Source organism: Gastrolobium bilobum, unplaced genomic scaffold, assembly GCF_033153095.1.
Source record: "Gastrolobium bilobum isolate Gb01-03AN ecotype WA unplaced genomic scaffold, APGP_CSIRO_Gbil_v1 utg16143, whole genome shotgun sequence".
Taxonomy (NCBI): Eukaryota; Viridiplantae; Streptophyta; class Magnoliopsida; order Fabales; family Fabaceae; genus Gastrolobium; species Gastrolobium bilobum.
Genome location: NW_026897537.1, coordinates 166,001 through 183,172, shown reverse-complemented (window position 1 = coordinate 183,172; position 17,172 = coordinate 166,001). Strand labels below are relative to the sequence as shown.

Genomic DNA, 17,172 nt, shown 5'->3' with positions numbered 1-17,172 from the left:
TCATCAATCTCTCCACCGTTTTGTAAAATGGAGCCCAAGTATTTAAAAGCATCTTTTTTGGGTACCTCTTGACCATTTAGATGCACAGGTTCTTGGTCCTCATCTCGTACCAGAGAAAACTCACACTTCAGATACTCAGTCTTGCTTCGACTTAATGTGAATCCTCTGGATTCCAATGTGCTTCTCCACAATTCAAGTTTTCTATTAACACCCTCCTTGCTCTCATCAATAAGCACAATATCGTCTGCAAAAAGCATACACCATGGCACTTCCTCTTGAATATCTTTTGTTAGTTCATCCATAACTAAGGCAAAGAGGTAAGGACTTAGAGCCGACCCTTGGTGTACACCTACCGTGATAGGAAAATAACTTGATGATCCGTTACAAGCTTTTACACATGTAGTAGCCCCATCATACATATCCTTGATTGCCTTTACATACTTTAATGGAACCTTTTTCTTCTCCAGGACCCACCATAAAACTTTCCTTGGAACCCTATCGTATGCTTTCTCAAGGTCTATGAACACCATATGCAAGTCCTTTTTCTTTTCTCGGTATCTTTCCATTAGTTGTCGCATCAAGAAAATTGCTTCCATGGTACATCTTCCTGGCATAAATCCAAATTGATTTACAGAAACCTTGGTATCTCTCCTCAAGAGATGTTCAATAACCCTCTCCCACAACTTCATAGTATGGCTCATTAGCTTAATGCCTCTATAGTTTGAACAATTCTGTATATCTCCCTTGTTTTTGTAGATAGGCACAATCATACTTTTCCTCCATACACCAGGCATCTTATTCGTCTGGAGAATCTTATTAAAAAGATTGGTCAACCATTTTATTGCCACATCCCCCAGGCCTCTCCACACTTCAATAGGGACACCATCAGGCCCTAAGGCTTTATTAGTCTTCATCCTCTTTAAAGCCTCCTTAACTTCATGTGTATTAATTCTGCGTACAAATCTTCTATTCATATCATCACACACGTCCTCTAAGTCCACCTCGCTTGTATCTCCATCCCCATTATACAGCTTGTTGAAGTATTTCAACCACCTTTCATTTACATCTTCATCTCTCACCAGAAGTTTTTGATTTTCATCCTTGATGCATCTAACTTGGGTGAGGTCTTTACTTTTCTTATCCCTTATCTTTGCAAGTTTATAAATACCTCTTTCACCATCCTTGCTCCCAAGATTTTTATACAACTCGTCGAAAACCTTGCCTCTAGCTTCTCGCACTGCTTTCTTTGCATTTTTTCTCGCCAATCTAAACTTTTGCAGGTTCTCTGCACTGGGACTTTTATGCAAAGATCTAAAGCACTCCTTCTTATGTTTAATTGCCTCTTGCACCTCTCCATTCCACCACCATGTTTCCTTTGTATGAAATCCATTTCCTTTGCTTTCTCCCAACACCCTCCTTCCCAAATTTTGAATACACTTAGCCATCTCATTCCATGTTGCATTTACTCCTCCATCAAACTCCCAAGGTCCTTCGTGCAACATTCTATCATTGAACTCTCTCTCTTTACCCTCCTTAAGCTTCCACCACCTTATCCTTGGATTCTGAGCCCTCTTCTTCATTGTACGCACTTTGTTGAACCGAACATCCAAGACTACCAGCTTATGTTGCGTAGCGACACACTCTCCAGGGTAGACCTTACATTCGACACAAGAAGTTCTATCTTCTCTTCTAGCCAGAAAGAAATAAATAAAAAATGGGACGGGACGAGATCACTTATCTTTAACTCTCTTTAATATAGAGTGGATTGTGTTGGGTTAGTGGGTTAAAATATTTAACTCAATCCGCCAAAAAAGGCTAACACACAAAGGTGGCCCATTTAGTCACCCATGTCATGGAAGAAACATCCTTATAAACTCTTTCACAATAATATTTTTTTGTTTCTACTGGTAGAACATTTACCGTGAGCACTTATAACAATGTTGATGCAATTCTTGAAATATATATATATATATATATATATAGAAAAATGATCTGTTTACAAATTTTTCTTACAAATTACACTAAGTATGACCAGTCATACACTCTTGATTGAAGTATGACCGGTCATACTTAGTGTAGTTTGTAAATATAACCTTCTTCATATATATATATATATATCGAAAAATCCAAAATTCAGTCACTGGACTGTCCAGTGAGTGAATTTTGACTATATTCTCCCGCGAGAATAAGGGCCGACCCAGTTCAAATACCCACTTCGTGAGTGTCTGGGGAAGGGAATACTCTAGGCAGTCTTTCCCCTGCTTTTTGCAGAGAGGCTGATTCGAACCCGCGACCTGACACACCACGGCAAGCAAGCTTACCGCTGAGCTAAGCCATATAGTGCAAAAACATTACAATGGTGTTCTGCAGGTGTTCTCCCGGGAGAACATAGGCAAAAAATTTTGTGCACTATATTCTCGCGGGAGAATATAGTGCACTGGACCTAATTTACATCAAGTCACTTGATATTCACTAAACCCTATATATATATATATATATATATATATATATATATATATATATATATGACCACACCTTGTTTGACATTTCTTCTATCAAAGGGCAGTTGGAAGCAGGCTATTTTGGCAATTCATATGGTTTTTTAACATCTTCACTCTGCAAAAGGAATGCCCAAGTCAAGTCAAAAATTTGAACTCCGGTGAACCTTCATAGTCAAGTCAATCCTTAAGTTCTTTATTTGTTTGCGGCAGTGATTAAATATCAATTGGTAATATAGTTTATAATATTGAGCCTTAAAAATGACAACTCCAAAGATGAGGCAAAAATTATATAATTGCAGAATTTATGATTTCATACAATGCAGCACAAAAGAGGAGAAATAACAGCTAAAACAGACATGAAAAACAGAACATTGTAATCTTTAATCATTTGGTTTTTAGCTCTGGAGAGGAACTTTGCAGATTTATTGGCTCTGGCTAGTGATTGACTACAGTTTCAGAAGTGAAGCACTAAATTGGCAGATGCAGAATTCTTAGTTGGAATGTAGCATCTCTAAAATTTTATATCATTGATTTACTTGGCAGTAAAATAGTTTGAAACAGCATTTTATTTCTTTCGGAATATAACACTAAACACTATTGTAATAAGAGATAGAAGTAACTCATAGTTGTATGAAGCTTTGTTTGGAAAAATTTCTTTTCTTTTATGTTTTTTCTCCCACATTAAATTTATTACTGTGTATTTCTTTTATTCTGTCCTATAACTGAACAATGATGAACTGAGTTCTTGATTGATGATAATTTTTTATGAGTCAGGCAAGTGGATAATTAACATTCTAAAATGAACAACGAGATTATTTCTATACTTGCTAAAGTTTTAACTGCTAGGTTGGAAAACGTAGCAAGCTTTTTTGTTCCAAAAGAAGAAAACATAGCACCCTTTTTCATGAGCCAACCACAGTGACCATAGTGAAGTAGATTGTCATTTTGTTCAAAGAAAAATATCAAATAACATTTTTATTTCAACTTCCCATTTTCCAACTAGTGAATAATTATCAGATTTGTTTACTAGGATTTTCACTGAAGTTAGAATTAGTATTATACTTTACAAATTATCAAGGCATAATCAATGTATATCATATACTGAAGCCTTAGAGAGATCATAAAAAAAAAAAATACTAGTGTTTTTTTTACATAGTCATTGGGCTTGGTATATTTTTGTAACCCTATAATATGTATATAAAGACAGAAACAGAAGGGCCTAATCTCAGTGATAACTGTCTACTTCTCGTGCACTTAGAACTTCTCACTCTCTTCTTCCTTCTTACATATTACATGCCTTTATATGGCAGTTTCCAATGCCTTCCTACAGGGAAAATATGCTGGAGAAACCTGAGGAGTCGGTAACAAGTTGCATCAACCAAATATATACATATATTCCAATTCGTTAGCAGCTACTGCATTGACATACGCAAGTGCATTGAGAGGGGGCTCCATAAAGAAAAGGAATGAGCTTAAAACAATGATGAATATGGTGAACACAATTAGTGATTTGCATGAACCACCATATTTTCTAACAAGTTTGAGTCCTTCCTCTTGACCAGTTCCTGATGATGTATCATCCAGCTGAAGACTTGGGCTGGTTAAAAAACCATATGCCATGCCTGTGAAAGCTGCTCCAAAATGTGTCCTGCAGATAAGCCAGCCACCACATAAGATTTCTATTTTACAATTTAAAGAACATTTTGGAAATATTTGAATTATTTTCTCCTCAATATGAAAATTGGGCGGTTTTGTCCGGTCACTGTATTATAACTATATATTTTCGGGACTACATAATTATAATATCAAAGTTGTACTTTTTTCTCTCTTTTCATAAATTTGTCTGCTGGTGTGGAAAGTAAAAAAAATATAACTTTAATATTATAACTATATATTCCCGGAAATACATAGTTATAATGCGGTAACTAGACAAAACTTTATATTTAGTGACTGGACACCATATGGACCCTATATATATATTAATATCACCAACCCCAAATAGTTTGAGATAATGGTGTTGTTGATGTTGCTGCATATTTTTAACATGGGGCAGATTATTCTTATACTAGCGCAAGAATAAGAAGTTTTATACTCATTCTTGGTAATTGTTCCACTTGTATCATGGCTCACATAATTACAAAATTAGAACCTTTAGATGTAAGTGTGATCAATGACCAAGACTGAGAGTTAAAGTTACATTAGTGTAAAAGGATCCTAACCCTTTGGGACATATCAGGCTTTATTATTTCGTACATGATATGAAAAGTGAACTTGTTCTCATGGTGTGAGATCCAAATCATTTACATGTATGTATGCCTCTTCCTTTTGAAGTTAAGTTTCTTTCATATTTTATTGAGTTTCATCTGTAAACAAAATTTCTGAGTAATGTAAGCCATACATACCACTCATCAATTGGGCCAAGAGTGCTTAATATGAAACCAAGAGCTGTAATGATTATTGCCTTCCGGAACATGTTTTCTGAAGTATCATTTCCAATAACATCTCTATTTTGAATTTGATACACGAGCCAAGCACCAATTATTGCAAATACAGGTCCCTGAGTGCAAGCTGAAGTTAGAGATAGGGAGTTGAAGACAAAACAAAAGAGATCAAACAGAAAGAAAGATGTTGCAAAAATTAATTCAACTTCACAAATCATTTGCAGAAGGATAAAAGTAAAGTTTTAACAGCTTTTAAGCAGGACACAAACCAAGACATACAGAAGGAATGAAATATAGAAAGTAAACTTTTATGCAAGAACCTTTTTTCTCCATTAGTCCTACTCTAAAACAATTAGATTGTGTTGGGTATAGCTCATACTTCGCATGCTGATGAGAGCTCTTATTGTCGGGGTCAACAGAAAGGTAACTGGGGTGAATAGCTACTGTAACTTTTTCTTTTCTTAGTAGTTTGGGCTTGGGCCTCATGAATAGCTATTGTTAGGGTTTTTCTAATCCTATTTATATTCTTCTTGTAAACCGAGTGACTTGTAACGAGTGGCGATGAGGTGAATATAGTACAGACAAGCTGGACGTAGCCTACATTGGGTGAATCAGGATAAATCACCGTGTCAATCTCTGTTTTCTTTTCTGTTTTGTCGATTTTGTGTGATTGTCGATTTCCAACAGATTGGTCATAAGTTCTTTAAACTTGTTGATGATAAGTCCTTTGCAGAAAATTTTGCATAATATATCTACTTAATTAATCTAGTTTAATAGAATGATCCTCACTTGATTTCCTTCAATACCTTGAACTTATGCACATACAAAGCCATTATAATTTGAACTAATCAAATTCATTTAGCATCCTTGCTCACAAACATTATGGGGGAAAAGCAATGTCTACATTGGTTTTAAAAGTCACATTAAAACATAATCATCTATAATTTCTTTTAATTGAAAACTAATTTTTCTAGAAAATTTGTTAAACAAAAAGGACAATGACTTAGAGTTGTAGACTGATACTTACAGTCCCACCAACAGTTGGATCTGGTGTATGTAGAAAACTTGTCAGGTTGCCAGAAATTCCACCAAGTATGTAGATCAAGAAAAATGTAAATGAACCATAGCCTCTGCAAACTTGAGGCCCAAATGATACAAGGGCCCAACAACTGAGAGCCGTGTGAAATATTCCTGCATGCTGCATATGAAAAAATTAATAAGTTGGCGTAAAAGACACAGTTACAATGAGATTAATTTAGGATGTGGTATTAAGTATATATCTCAAGCAACTGATAGCAAACACTTGTCCACTTTAGTTTTGCAAAGAGTTTCTAGACTTCCCATCAAGATTAAGCAATTAGTCAATGACTCCATTTTTCCATGCAGGAAGCATATTGTAAAGAACCACTTCAACCCAAAATCTTAAGGTATTGGGTGAGGGCCTTTTATATTATTCTCTAACACATCCCCTCACGCAAGAGTCCTTTGGACTTGAAGCGTGGATATTGCACAGGCCTAATTTTTGGTTTACCGTGTGAAATATTCCTGCATGCTGCATATGAAAAAATTAATAAGTTGGCATAAGAGACACAGTTACAATGAGATTAATTTAGGATGTGGTATTAAGTATATATCTCAAACAACTGATAGCAAACACTTGTCCACTTTAGTTTTGCAAAGAGTTTCTAGACTTCCCATCAAGATTAAGCAATTAGTCAATGACTCCATTTTTCCATGCAGGAAGCATATTGTAAAGAACCACTTCAACCCAAAACCTTAAGGTATTGGGTGAGGGCCTTTTATATTATTCTCTAACACATCCCCTCACGCAAGAGTCCTTTGGACTTGAAGCGTGGATATTGCACAGGCCTAATTTTTGGTTTACCTTGTGCTTATTTAATTCCACTAGAATGTGGGGGGACACCGAGTATCGAACTCGTGACCTTTTGGTCACTGAAGCTTTGATACCATGTAAAAAATCACTTCAACCCAAAACCTTAAGGTGTTGGGTGAGAGCCTTTTTAATGGTTTATATTATTCTCTAACACATATCAGTAACTTAGCACTTCTAGACTATAATGGCTGTGTTTTAATGCTGTTGGTTTGAAAGTTATATAACTTTGAAATAAAGCCACTTCCCAAAAGTAAATGTAGCATGACACACAGCACAAATTTAAATCAAAGACAGAAATTAAATCATTTGATTCTCCCAAATTATGATGAGTGTCATGTAAACAATGCTCTATATCTGTGGAATGGAAACACGGACCCAGTTCTCAAGCTTGTACCAGAAACATTGGTGTTACAAGCCTCCACCATTCTCCAACCACGATCAAATGATTTATCTTTGCTCCATATAGCAGTGGAAGAGAAAACAGCTCTAAGTCAGCATTCCTTATAGGACTTGCTATTTCAAATAGAAGCACTGCAATGTTTACAGAAGCCAATATACCACTGCATCCAAGTTAACAACAGAGAAGGATAAGAGAGAGCTACTTATCATAAGCCATATGTTAAACAATCAACATGGGAAGCAAGTATGATAGAACCAAAAGTAGTCTTTGAAAAGATAAATCAAGAATTATGAAAGAGCAAAACTCACATTAGGTAGAGACTGGAGGTTTCATCACTAGGTAGAGACCTTGGACCATGCACACCTTTTATTCTTTGTATATCCACATACATATTTTGTTTCCTAAAGTTTGCTCTATCATTTTCTTTGCTGAGATATTGCTTTGGTGCTAAATTTTTTTCACTACGACTCTCAACATAAGTTGGAACATGAGATACTTGGTTTACACCTGCATACAAAAATACTTCCAAATTCATCTTTGCAGCAAGCATTAAGCTAAATACAAAAACATGAGATCTAAACACAACAAGAAAGACTGAAGATGTATTTCTTGTATAATTATTATTAATATTATTCATGTTTATATTTTTTCAAAACTTCCAGTGTTAGCATTTACAATTTTAAAAATTCATGTCAAGTACTTTTTCTAAGGAGGCATTGCAATACTCAAAAAGTAATTACACTTTACCATTATTTAGTTTTCCAAGATATTCATCAAGGGAATCCAGTTCATTTTCTATTCTGGATTGACTATCTCTGTGATGAACCTGCAGCACCTTGTTTGATGAGTCCAAAGTATTTAATTTTTCATTATCTTGGAGTTTTCTGAAATAAGAATCTAATGAACTTAGTTGCTTTTCAATAGGTCTAGACTCTGTTGAATCCCAAACTGTGGAAAGGTTTTCTCTCTTTGAATAACATCCCCGAATGAAGCTTAAGTGACTATATGGACTACAAACTTTTGTCAAAGAACCTCTGCCATGAACCATGCACCTATGTGTATTCCTTTCTTTTGTGATTGATTTTGTAAGGATAATGCTGACTTTATTTGAGGGGTGGCAACTCCTGCAAATTTGACCAGAAATTGAAGTGGACCGTAGCATATTGTCACTGTCATACATGAACCTCTTATCATTCTGTCTTATTACACTTTGGGTTGGAAGATTTTGGTCCTTGTGGGGTGTTTTGTAACATATTGGAAACGCAGCCATGAAAGCCTGAAGAAAAACCAGAAAAAAAGAAAAGGGTAAGTAACATCAAACTCTAAAGGAAGAAAGGATTGTTGTATTCTTGAAAACTACAATATCTTTGAGACAAACATAACTGATAATCTTCAAGTGAACCACAATCAACAAACAGCATTAGGGCTTATTCAAAATCTCCTATTTGGCATCCCAAAAGTCTTCAGTTTAAGCAAAAAAAAACACTGAAACAGCATGACATGAATATCCCAGAACTTGTATTTCTGGATTTGATTAACTAACTTCATTTCTACACATATATTCCAAAAGTTGCACAAAAACTTCTAGTACCCAACCAATGACAACAACTTTTTCTAAACAAACAAAAACACATCAGTTCCTACACAAACGAAACAAGATTACCTTAAGGCCTTGTTTTTATTGTTATGATAAACAAAATGAACACTTGACAAAATGAACACCAGTAGAAAACCATAAACTCAAGGAGTGAAATTCAAATCCATAACCTTACCTGGCTCTAAGGTGTGCTACATCCTCTATAAATGCATGTTTATATGGTTATCAGCTTCTTCAGAATCCCAAAGGAGGCATGAGTTAGTTTTTAGTTTGTACTTCCATTGGTTCATGATGATTGATTGATAGTGAAACCACAAGGACAAAAATTTCTCTAGTAATTGTACCTTATCTCAGTTTAGCCATTCATGTTTTGCAACAAGGGATAATGCAAATTTTATCATCCAATAGTTGCAACTAATAGGATGTGGATGGACCCACCTTGTAATCAATGTTACCAGTGGCATACCCAAGTACCCCAAACTATGGAGGCCACTAGAAAGTAGAATCTGAACAAACAACAAAATAATGCAATTCAATAGATACTTGTGCACACTCATTTATCAATTGGTTAGGTTCAACTTTATTATTAATTGAAAAGTTCTCCTTTTTTTTTTTATATATATAATCAAGAAATATTCTTATTTAACCTCTTCCGATCACCTTGTTCTTAGAGTACGGCCCTGAAAAAGGAGAGGGACACGTCTTCTGATCTCCAAAGATTTTTCAAGGATTTGCTTGAGTCAGAGTTTAAACCCCTAATTCTGGTAAATCTTTAAAAACTCAATTGTCAACTGAGGTATCCATCTGGGGTTTATAAATTGAAAATTTGCTATAAGTGAAAATGTTGAAAACTAACAATTATGATCGTGACAATTTACTCTCTTGAAAATTAAAGTCGCTGGAAATGATAGCATAATACACTACTGTTGTTCATAGGAGGTTTCGTAAAAAATATCCTACAATTATACATTGGGCTAAGTGTTTTTTTTATTATACGAGACAAAATTATTTTCGGTGACATCAAAATGATGTTATTTTAGATTGAGAAAAATTATTTTTTGTAATTTTAATTTATGTTGGGGTTATTTTAATTTTTGTCATGACAAATTTTTTCTGCAATACAAAACAATGTGCTTTAAAAATCATATAAAATAATTCTATTTTTTTGGAGAAGTTATAGTTACTATCTTTTTTTTTTTTACTATTTCTTACTACTAAATCTTAATCGTTGATTTTCGTCAATCTAACGGTTATAATTTATTGGGTTATACTTATTAATTAATTATTAATTTCCAATAAATTATAACTGTTAGATTGACAGAAATTAACGGTTAAGATTTAGTAGTAAAAGATAGTAACTATAACATCATCCCTATTTCTTATACGAGAAACATTTGACCCTTCTTATATTAAATGTTATATACTAACTTACAAAATTCGGATGGATCCACTTTAATTATCTAGAAATCTTTTAACATTTCTTATTCATTTTGGTCGAGAAGAATTTTTTTTCAAGTTTTGTGTTTTTTGTATTTTTTTTTCTTTTTAATTTGAGAAATTAAAAACATATGATTTTTGTTTAAAAATATGAATTAACGGTCTAAATTTACTAAGAATGAATAGTAACGATTTATTCACCTATAATAAATCAAGGGATTAATATTTATTATGCTGTAAGAAATAATTTTATCTTATATATATATATATATATGTGTGTAATGTTACTTTCGTTAACTTTATCTAATGTTCATTGAAACGACGTCGTTTTGGAATTGAAAAATAAAAAAATTAGAATGATAAAGACTATTATAACCCTGAAATAAATTAAAATTACAAAAACACAATGATTTTCGCCTCAAAACGACATCGTTTCGATAAACATTAGATAAAGTTATCTAAAATAATTTTATAAAAAATAAACCCATATATATATAAGTATGTGTGGGCCATATTTTTTTTTTCTCTTTTTTCATATGGATTTATATGGGTTCCATATATTTTTATATATGTGTAGGAAATAAAACTATTTCATATAAAATAAAAAATAATAAAGGAGACATAAACAGTAGTTAGTTTGTACTTACATTAATCGGTACATGATGGTTGATTGATAGCGAAACCACAAAGACAAAAAGATTATCTAGTAATTGTAACTTATCTCAGTTTACCCATTCATGTTTTGCAACATGGGATAATGCAAAGTTTATTAGCCAATAGTTGCATCTAATTGGATTTGGATGGACCCACCTTCATTTAATCAATCTTACACGTGGCATGCTCAAGTACCCCAAACTATGGGGGCCAAACAAACAGCAATAATAATGTAATTGAATAGATGCTTGTCCACATTCATTTATCAATTGGTTAGGTTCAACTTTATTATTAATTGAAACTTTGCTATCCGTGAAAATGTTAAAAGCTAACAATTATGATGGTGACAAATTACTCTCTTGAAAATTAAAGTTTCTGGAAATGATAGCATAATACACTACTGTTGTTCATAAGAGGTTTCGTAAAATATATCCTGCAAATTGCACGAAGACAAAATTATTTTCATTTGTTAAAGAATAAAATAAAAGTATTAAAAAGGTCATCACCTAATGCACAAGACAAATAAAAAAATGAGTTTATGCAGCACAAGGCAGATCAATAATGAGTTTATGTCATATCCACACTTCAAACCCTAATGGCTTTTACGTGAGGGTGTGTGTGTGTTAGAGAATAAAATAAACGCATTAAAAAGGTCATCACCTAATACCTTAAGGTTTTGAGTTTAAGTTGCGCTTAATATTAATGTCAAAATCACTTTATTTTAGGTTGGAAATTTTTTTTTTGTAACTTTAATATATGTTGGGGTTATATTAATTTTTATTGTGACAAATTTTATTTCCAATGCAAAATGATGTCATTTAAAAATCATATAAGATAATTTTATTTCTTATATGATGTAAAGAATCAATTCAACCCAAAAGTTTAAGTTTTTGGGTGAGGGCCGCACACTACCTCGGCTAAGAAATTTCACAAAAAAAAGTGGGGGCGTTGAGGATCAAACCCGTGACACCAAATGTTTGATATCATGTAAAAAATCAATTCAACCCAAAAGCTTTTGGGTAAAAGACTTTTTAATGATTTATATTATATGATTTGTTAGTGAATAATGTAACTATTAAAAAGCCCTCACCCAACATCTTAAAGTTTTAGGTTAAAGTGGTTCCTTACATGTTATCAAAACTTCAGTGACCACAAGGTCACGCTTCAAGCCCAAACGGCTCTTGCGTTTGCGTGAGGAGGTAACCAACACCTCAAGGTTTTGGGTTGAAATGATTCTTTACATGATTTGACCATTCATATATTACATGTGTAGGAGATAATTTTATCTCCTACAATATGAGAAATACTAATCCCACAAATTAATCCCAAATCGACAGAAAGACTTATCTAGGGGTGTCAAAAAAAGTTACGACACACGGGTCGACCCACGACACGATATGAAAATTCTGGTCTGAATGACCCGAAAAAAATTTGTGTCGCGTTCAAATTGACAAAAATGACCCGCAAAAAAATCGTATCATTTTGCGTGTCATGTCTAATTCGTGTTCACCCATTTTTTTTAAATATATATATATTTTTTTTTTAGATTGCCCATTTTTTTATGTTTTTTTGGTCGATTTTCGTTTTGACCCTTAGTTTGCATGTAATTCGTGTTGAGTCGTGTCAACCTGCAAAAAATTATTTGTGTCAACCGCTAAAAATTCGTGTCTTGTTCGTGTTGAAGATTTTAAGACGAATAAAAATATGTTGTATTTTTTTTTTTGATAACAAAATATGTGGTATTTTAACACGAATAAAAATGTGTCGTGTTCATATTTTATATATTAATGTCGTGTCAAATTCGTATCGTGTTAATCCATTTTAACACCCCTTGACTTATTACCACAGTATTGATCTACACTTTTGATGCATTTGGTAACTAAGTACGTGCTCATTTTACAAGTAGATGGGACCATCCCCTTTTTCTAATAATTTATTAATTCGAGTTCGAATCTTTCAATTATTTTTATTCTTTTAAAAAAAGTTATTTATATGGCCCAAAAATATTTAAGCAATTTTTTTTCTTCGAAAAAAAAAACCACCCACACCCTTTTAAACTCCAAAACCAAATAGTAAGAACGGAATGAAAAACAAACTGTATTCGAACCATACTCTTTTAAATAAGCAAAAAAATATTTCCTGCATTCGAACTCAAAAGGGGTAGAATTGTTTTGAAAGAGTTTCCTCAGTCATGCACACTTTAGTCTAAAACCTCAAATCATGTGGATGATAAGGTCAATTTATTATTATCTATACTCATGTTATGCCAAAAAAACCAATTGAAAACAATGTCAATTAAAATTTTCTAGCGAAAATTGCTAATACAATGGCATTGTTATATACGATTCATCAAAACATTTTTAAGAAAAAATTGCATAGGATTGCTTAATGCTCAATAAAGTAGAATACCCAAAAACATGATCCGCACAAACCACCAGATAATTTAAGCCTACATTTAGATTTTCTTTTATGTCTGAATCAACAGAAAACAGAAAATATCAAACAATCAAAGTTTTATATGGGCCAAAAAAGAGGACTTGAGACAACTCTACTGCTCGCTAGGCAGTGTCTTAATGATATCCGAATCACCTGAAAATAACAATAACAAAATTAGAAAGACAAATCGCATAAAATTGTCTTCAATATTAAAATAATTATGCAGTAATAAGATACCAGGATCAACAATGCTGAGGCAGCACACTCTATAATATTTGCCGCATGCGGTGCCTAAATCCACATTGTCTGTAAACAAGAAACAATTTGTTAAAGATGTTTTAATAGAACCAACATAAATAGGAATCACAAAAGATTGCCATGTATATGTGCATTAACAAACACTACCAAACATCAAAACATTTGACATCAAACAGAATTGAAATTTATAAAAGAAAAACAGCAACAAAGGCATCAAGGATGGCCAACCACCAGTTCCATAAAAAGTTTATAATTATACCAAATACTAAATTACGGATGGCTCAACTGATCAAGTGTAATATCCTTAAAAACATTTTTTATATAACATCAACATCTTTAAAACCATTACATGCTTCATCTTTAACAGACTCTAAATGAAACTACCTAAACTTAAAGTCATTACAGAGCACCATGCCACAAAAGTTCTGACAGCTAAAAATTGGATAGGTTAGGACACTAACAGTAGTGCAAATCATAAAATTTCATCCACCAACGCAATTTAAATCAACCCATAATCTAAACAAACTACCTCCATTGAAACTATCGTTAAGGTATGCATGAGGCCATTTAATCATAAGGCAGCAGTGCTAATGCTGCTTTCAACTTGACTGACCAATTTAAGAGTAGTATTTTCAAATGAAGTTCAAGTTACTAAAGCTGACTTACAATGTGGGCTTAACGTACAATGAATTTGATATATAAAGTATTTGTGACCTAAATCATAATGAATGAAGAAATATAGTAATAGATACTTAAGCACAGGAAAGCCTCCATTGTATTTACAAATGTTCCTAGCCAGGACATTTTAAATGAAATATGCCAAAGATTGTATCAAGGTAAATGATCAAGGCTTTTAGCAAGCTCTACCCAATATGTACAACAGCAGAGGATGTTAAAATATCAAGCAATCAGATACGAAACCTTTATCATCTATCATTTAATGTCGTTTACCGATTAGATATTAAAAGAGGACAGAGAAATTGGTTAGATTGAGAACTTACTCCCATTATAATGATGAACTCCAACCTTCGCCAACATAGCATAGTACTCTATTTCAGACTTCCTCAATGGTGGGCAATTGTTGGCAATGATAATCAGTTTTCCTGCAAAAAAAATTGACGAAAATTTACAACAATTCCCATACAATTAGCAAATTACTCAATACACAAGCAAAATCCACAACAGTTGAAAAAAAACCAGTTACAATCTTCAGAGATCTAATCACTACAATTCAGTTTGAATCTCCAATATACAAAAACAACACACACAAATTGAAATCTGACCGCGCAAAAAAGCCAAATTGCCCAACCCAAATCCAATTTTCCTTCAATATTACCAAAATAAATCAAATTCACAGCACAACCCATTAATTCAGTCGTGCTGAGAAAGCACACAAAATGAGTAATAACCACATCAGAAAGAAAAAAAAATGCATTTTTTTTTCAAAATTTTACCTTTGGAGTTCCTGAGGGATTTCAGAACCGTTTTATAACCCAAAGTATACTTCCCACTCTTCATCACAAGAGCAAGCCTATTGTTAATACTCTCATGGGTCTTCTTCTGCATGAAAAATTAATCACAGAAACCATTAAAATGGAGCATGAATTAAGAGAGAGAGAGAGAGAAAAAGAAGCAGCAAAAAACAAGAATTGCAAATTAGAAGAAAAAAAATAAGAATGAAAAACACGGTGAGAGAGAGATTACAGTTTTCTTGGCGGCAACCATGGTGGCGTTAGATTCTCTGAAGCGAGAAAGAAGATTGCAGTGAACCAAGAAACCCTAATTGCAAGAGGCAGAGTCTAAGATAATATACAGTAACAAGGTTCAAGATCGCTAGGGTTTTGTATTGAACCGGGTTGTTTGGATGTTAGCTCTTTTATAATCTCCAATCTGAATAATTACTATCACTCAGTATATTGGGCTGGGCTTGTTGTAGTTCTGTTTTAACTCTGGATATTGACTGTAGGCCCAGTTATGGATAATAGATCACTCGAGAAATGAGGTGAATATTTATATTATGATGATTGATGAATATTAGGGGTAAATGAGTTAGAAAACTTGTTAGGTGTCTATAGCCTAGCTTGCTTTTGGATATAATGAACTCATGATTTTATGTAAATTACTCAAATATCTCACTACTAGATCAATTCTAATGGCTTAAATGACTATTATGTTTTTTAATAAATAAATATAATTTTCTTAAAACATACTAAATGTAAGTTTAAATTAATTTATTAAAGTATAATAAATGCGAATACAAATAATTTTATAAAATGTATTTAAATATAAATTTGACTTTTAAATATTAGTATAAATTAAGTGTTAATTGTATAATATATATTTAATGTAAGAGTGAAAATAAAATTTGATTTTTGTAGTATAATTAAAAAATGAAATAAATATAAATAATATGAAAAAATTTTATTAATTATTAATTTACTTTAAATTAAATTACAAAAATATAATAAAAAATTAATACAATTCAATTCAATTGATTGTTTTTTATTTTCAACAACGTAGTTAAATTGTCAATATTTTGGTTTGTAGTTTCAGCTACTGTATAAAGTAATCATAACCTACAATTTATAGAAGGTGATACATTATTTTTGAAAGCTTGATTGGCTAGACTAGGCAGGCTAAGTCATATACTTTTTAAAAATAAAAACAATGACAATATAAAATTTTTATTATCATATAATCAAACTCTTACCTTGTCAGGAAATTAAACTCTTTGTAAATAATGATGAATAAATTATAAACAATTCTGAAGTCTAATGTTGCAAGGAGAAGGGTGTCAACTGTCAAACCATGAAGAAGAGTCATTTAAAGTAACAAAAAAATCTAATTAATACTATAATTCCATATTAAAATTACAAAATCAAGTGGTGAGAAGGTAGAGAATTCAAGTGTGAATGATAAAGTCCTACATTGCAAATGAATGGACTAGGAAAAGAACATATAAGTCAAATGATTCAAAACATAACGTTTAAAGGTTTTTGGTTGAGATATGATGTGTTACCCACTTATTATTCAGTCAATTGATATGTGATTTATGTAGGAAATCTTAGATTTATGCGGAAGCTGTTTAGGACCTAGTACATTGGTATGCTTACCGAATCATCCTTGTTTCACAATTACCTCTCGGTGCGCAGGTCTCGTGTAGAATCTTCCCTTGTAAGATTCCTCTTCACGAACAGCTCACCTCAGCGCCGCAGCACGAACAACCTCCTTGAAGCTGGACTGTGGCAGATCTTCCAAACTATCTCTCGAGGAGGAAGGGGAAGTGTGTGGGCACTGATTAGATTCTGAGCTTGTCTCTTTCTCACAAAAAAGACCCTTGGAGACTGATGACTTAAGAGGTACTATTTAGATGGCTTCCAAGAAACCCTAGCTCATTGGGCTCTAGGTTCCTTGGGCTCTTCTCATACTAATAACCCATTTGGGCTTTAGTAAAAGAGCAAACCCAACAATCTCCCACTTGCTCTTTTGGATACAAACTTGAGTCGTAAAACCCAAGATCATGTAACCCATAAGTCATCGTCTATCCGAAAAAT

At 33.0% G+C, this 17,172-nt stretch overlaps 2 protein-coding genes across 3 annotated transcripts; both read right to left on the bottom strand.

Moving 5' to 3' along the window:
* Positions 1-3,517: 3,517 nt before the first annotated feature.
* Positions 3,518-9,138, bottom strand: LOC133307804 (RHOMBOID-like protein 9, chloroplastic). Of its 2 annotated transcripts, none has more exons than XM_061508365.1 (7): positions 9,009-9,138; positions 7,984-8,512; positions 7,545-7,743; positions 7,231-7,396; positions 5,970-6,140; positions 4,904-5,058; positions 3,518-4,149 (listed from the first exon to the last, which is right to left on the bottom strand). In XM_061508365.1, the coding sequence occupies exons 2-7, from the start codon at positions 8,504-8,506 to the stop codon at positions 3,876-3,878; spliced, it is 1,488 nt and encodes a 495-aa protein (XP_061364349.1). In that variant the 5' UTR covers positions 8,507-8,512; positions 9,009-9,138; the 3' UTR covers positions 3,518-3,875. The 2 variants fall into 2 exon arrangements, with proteins under 2 accessions (XP_061364349.1, XP_061364348.1); XM_061508364.1 differs by having other exon boundaries at positions 8,900-9,014.
* Positions 9,139-13,342: 4,204 nt separating this feature from the next.
* On the bottom strand, positions 13,343-15,467 carry LOC133307814 (large ribosomal subunit protein eL30). Its single transcript, XM_061508375.1, has 5 exons — positions 15,323-15,467; positions 15,073-15,178; positions 14,620-14,721; positions 13,598-13,666; positions 13,343-13,513 (listed from the first exon to the last, which is right to left on the bottom strand). Exons 1-5 carry the CDS (start codon positions 15,341-15,343, stop codon positions 13,473-13,475), a joined length of 339 nt encoding a protein of 112 aa, XP_061364359.1. The 5' UTR covers positions 15,344-15,467; the 3' UTR covers positions 13,343-13,472.
* Positions 15,468-17,172: the final 1,705 nt, after the last annotated feature.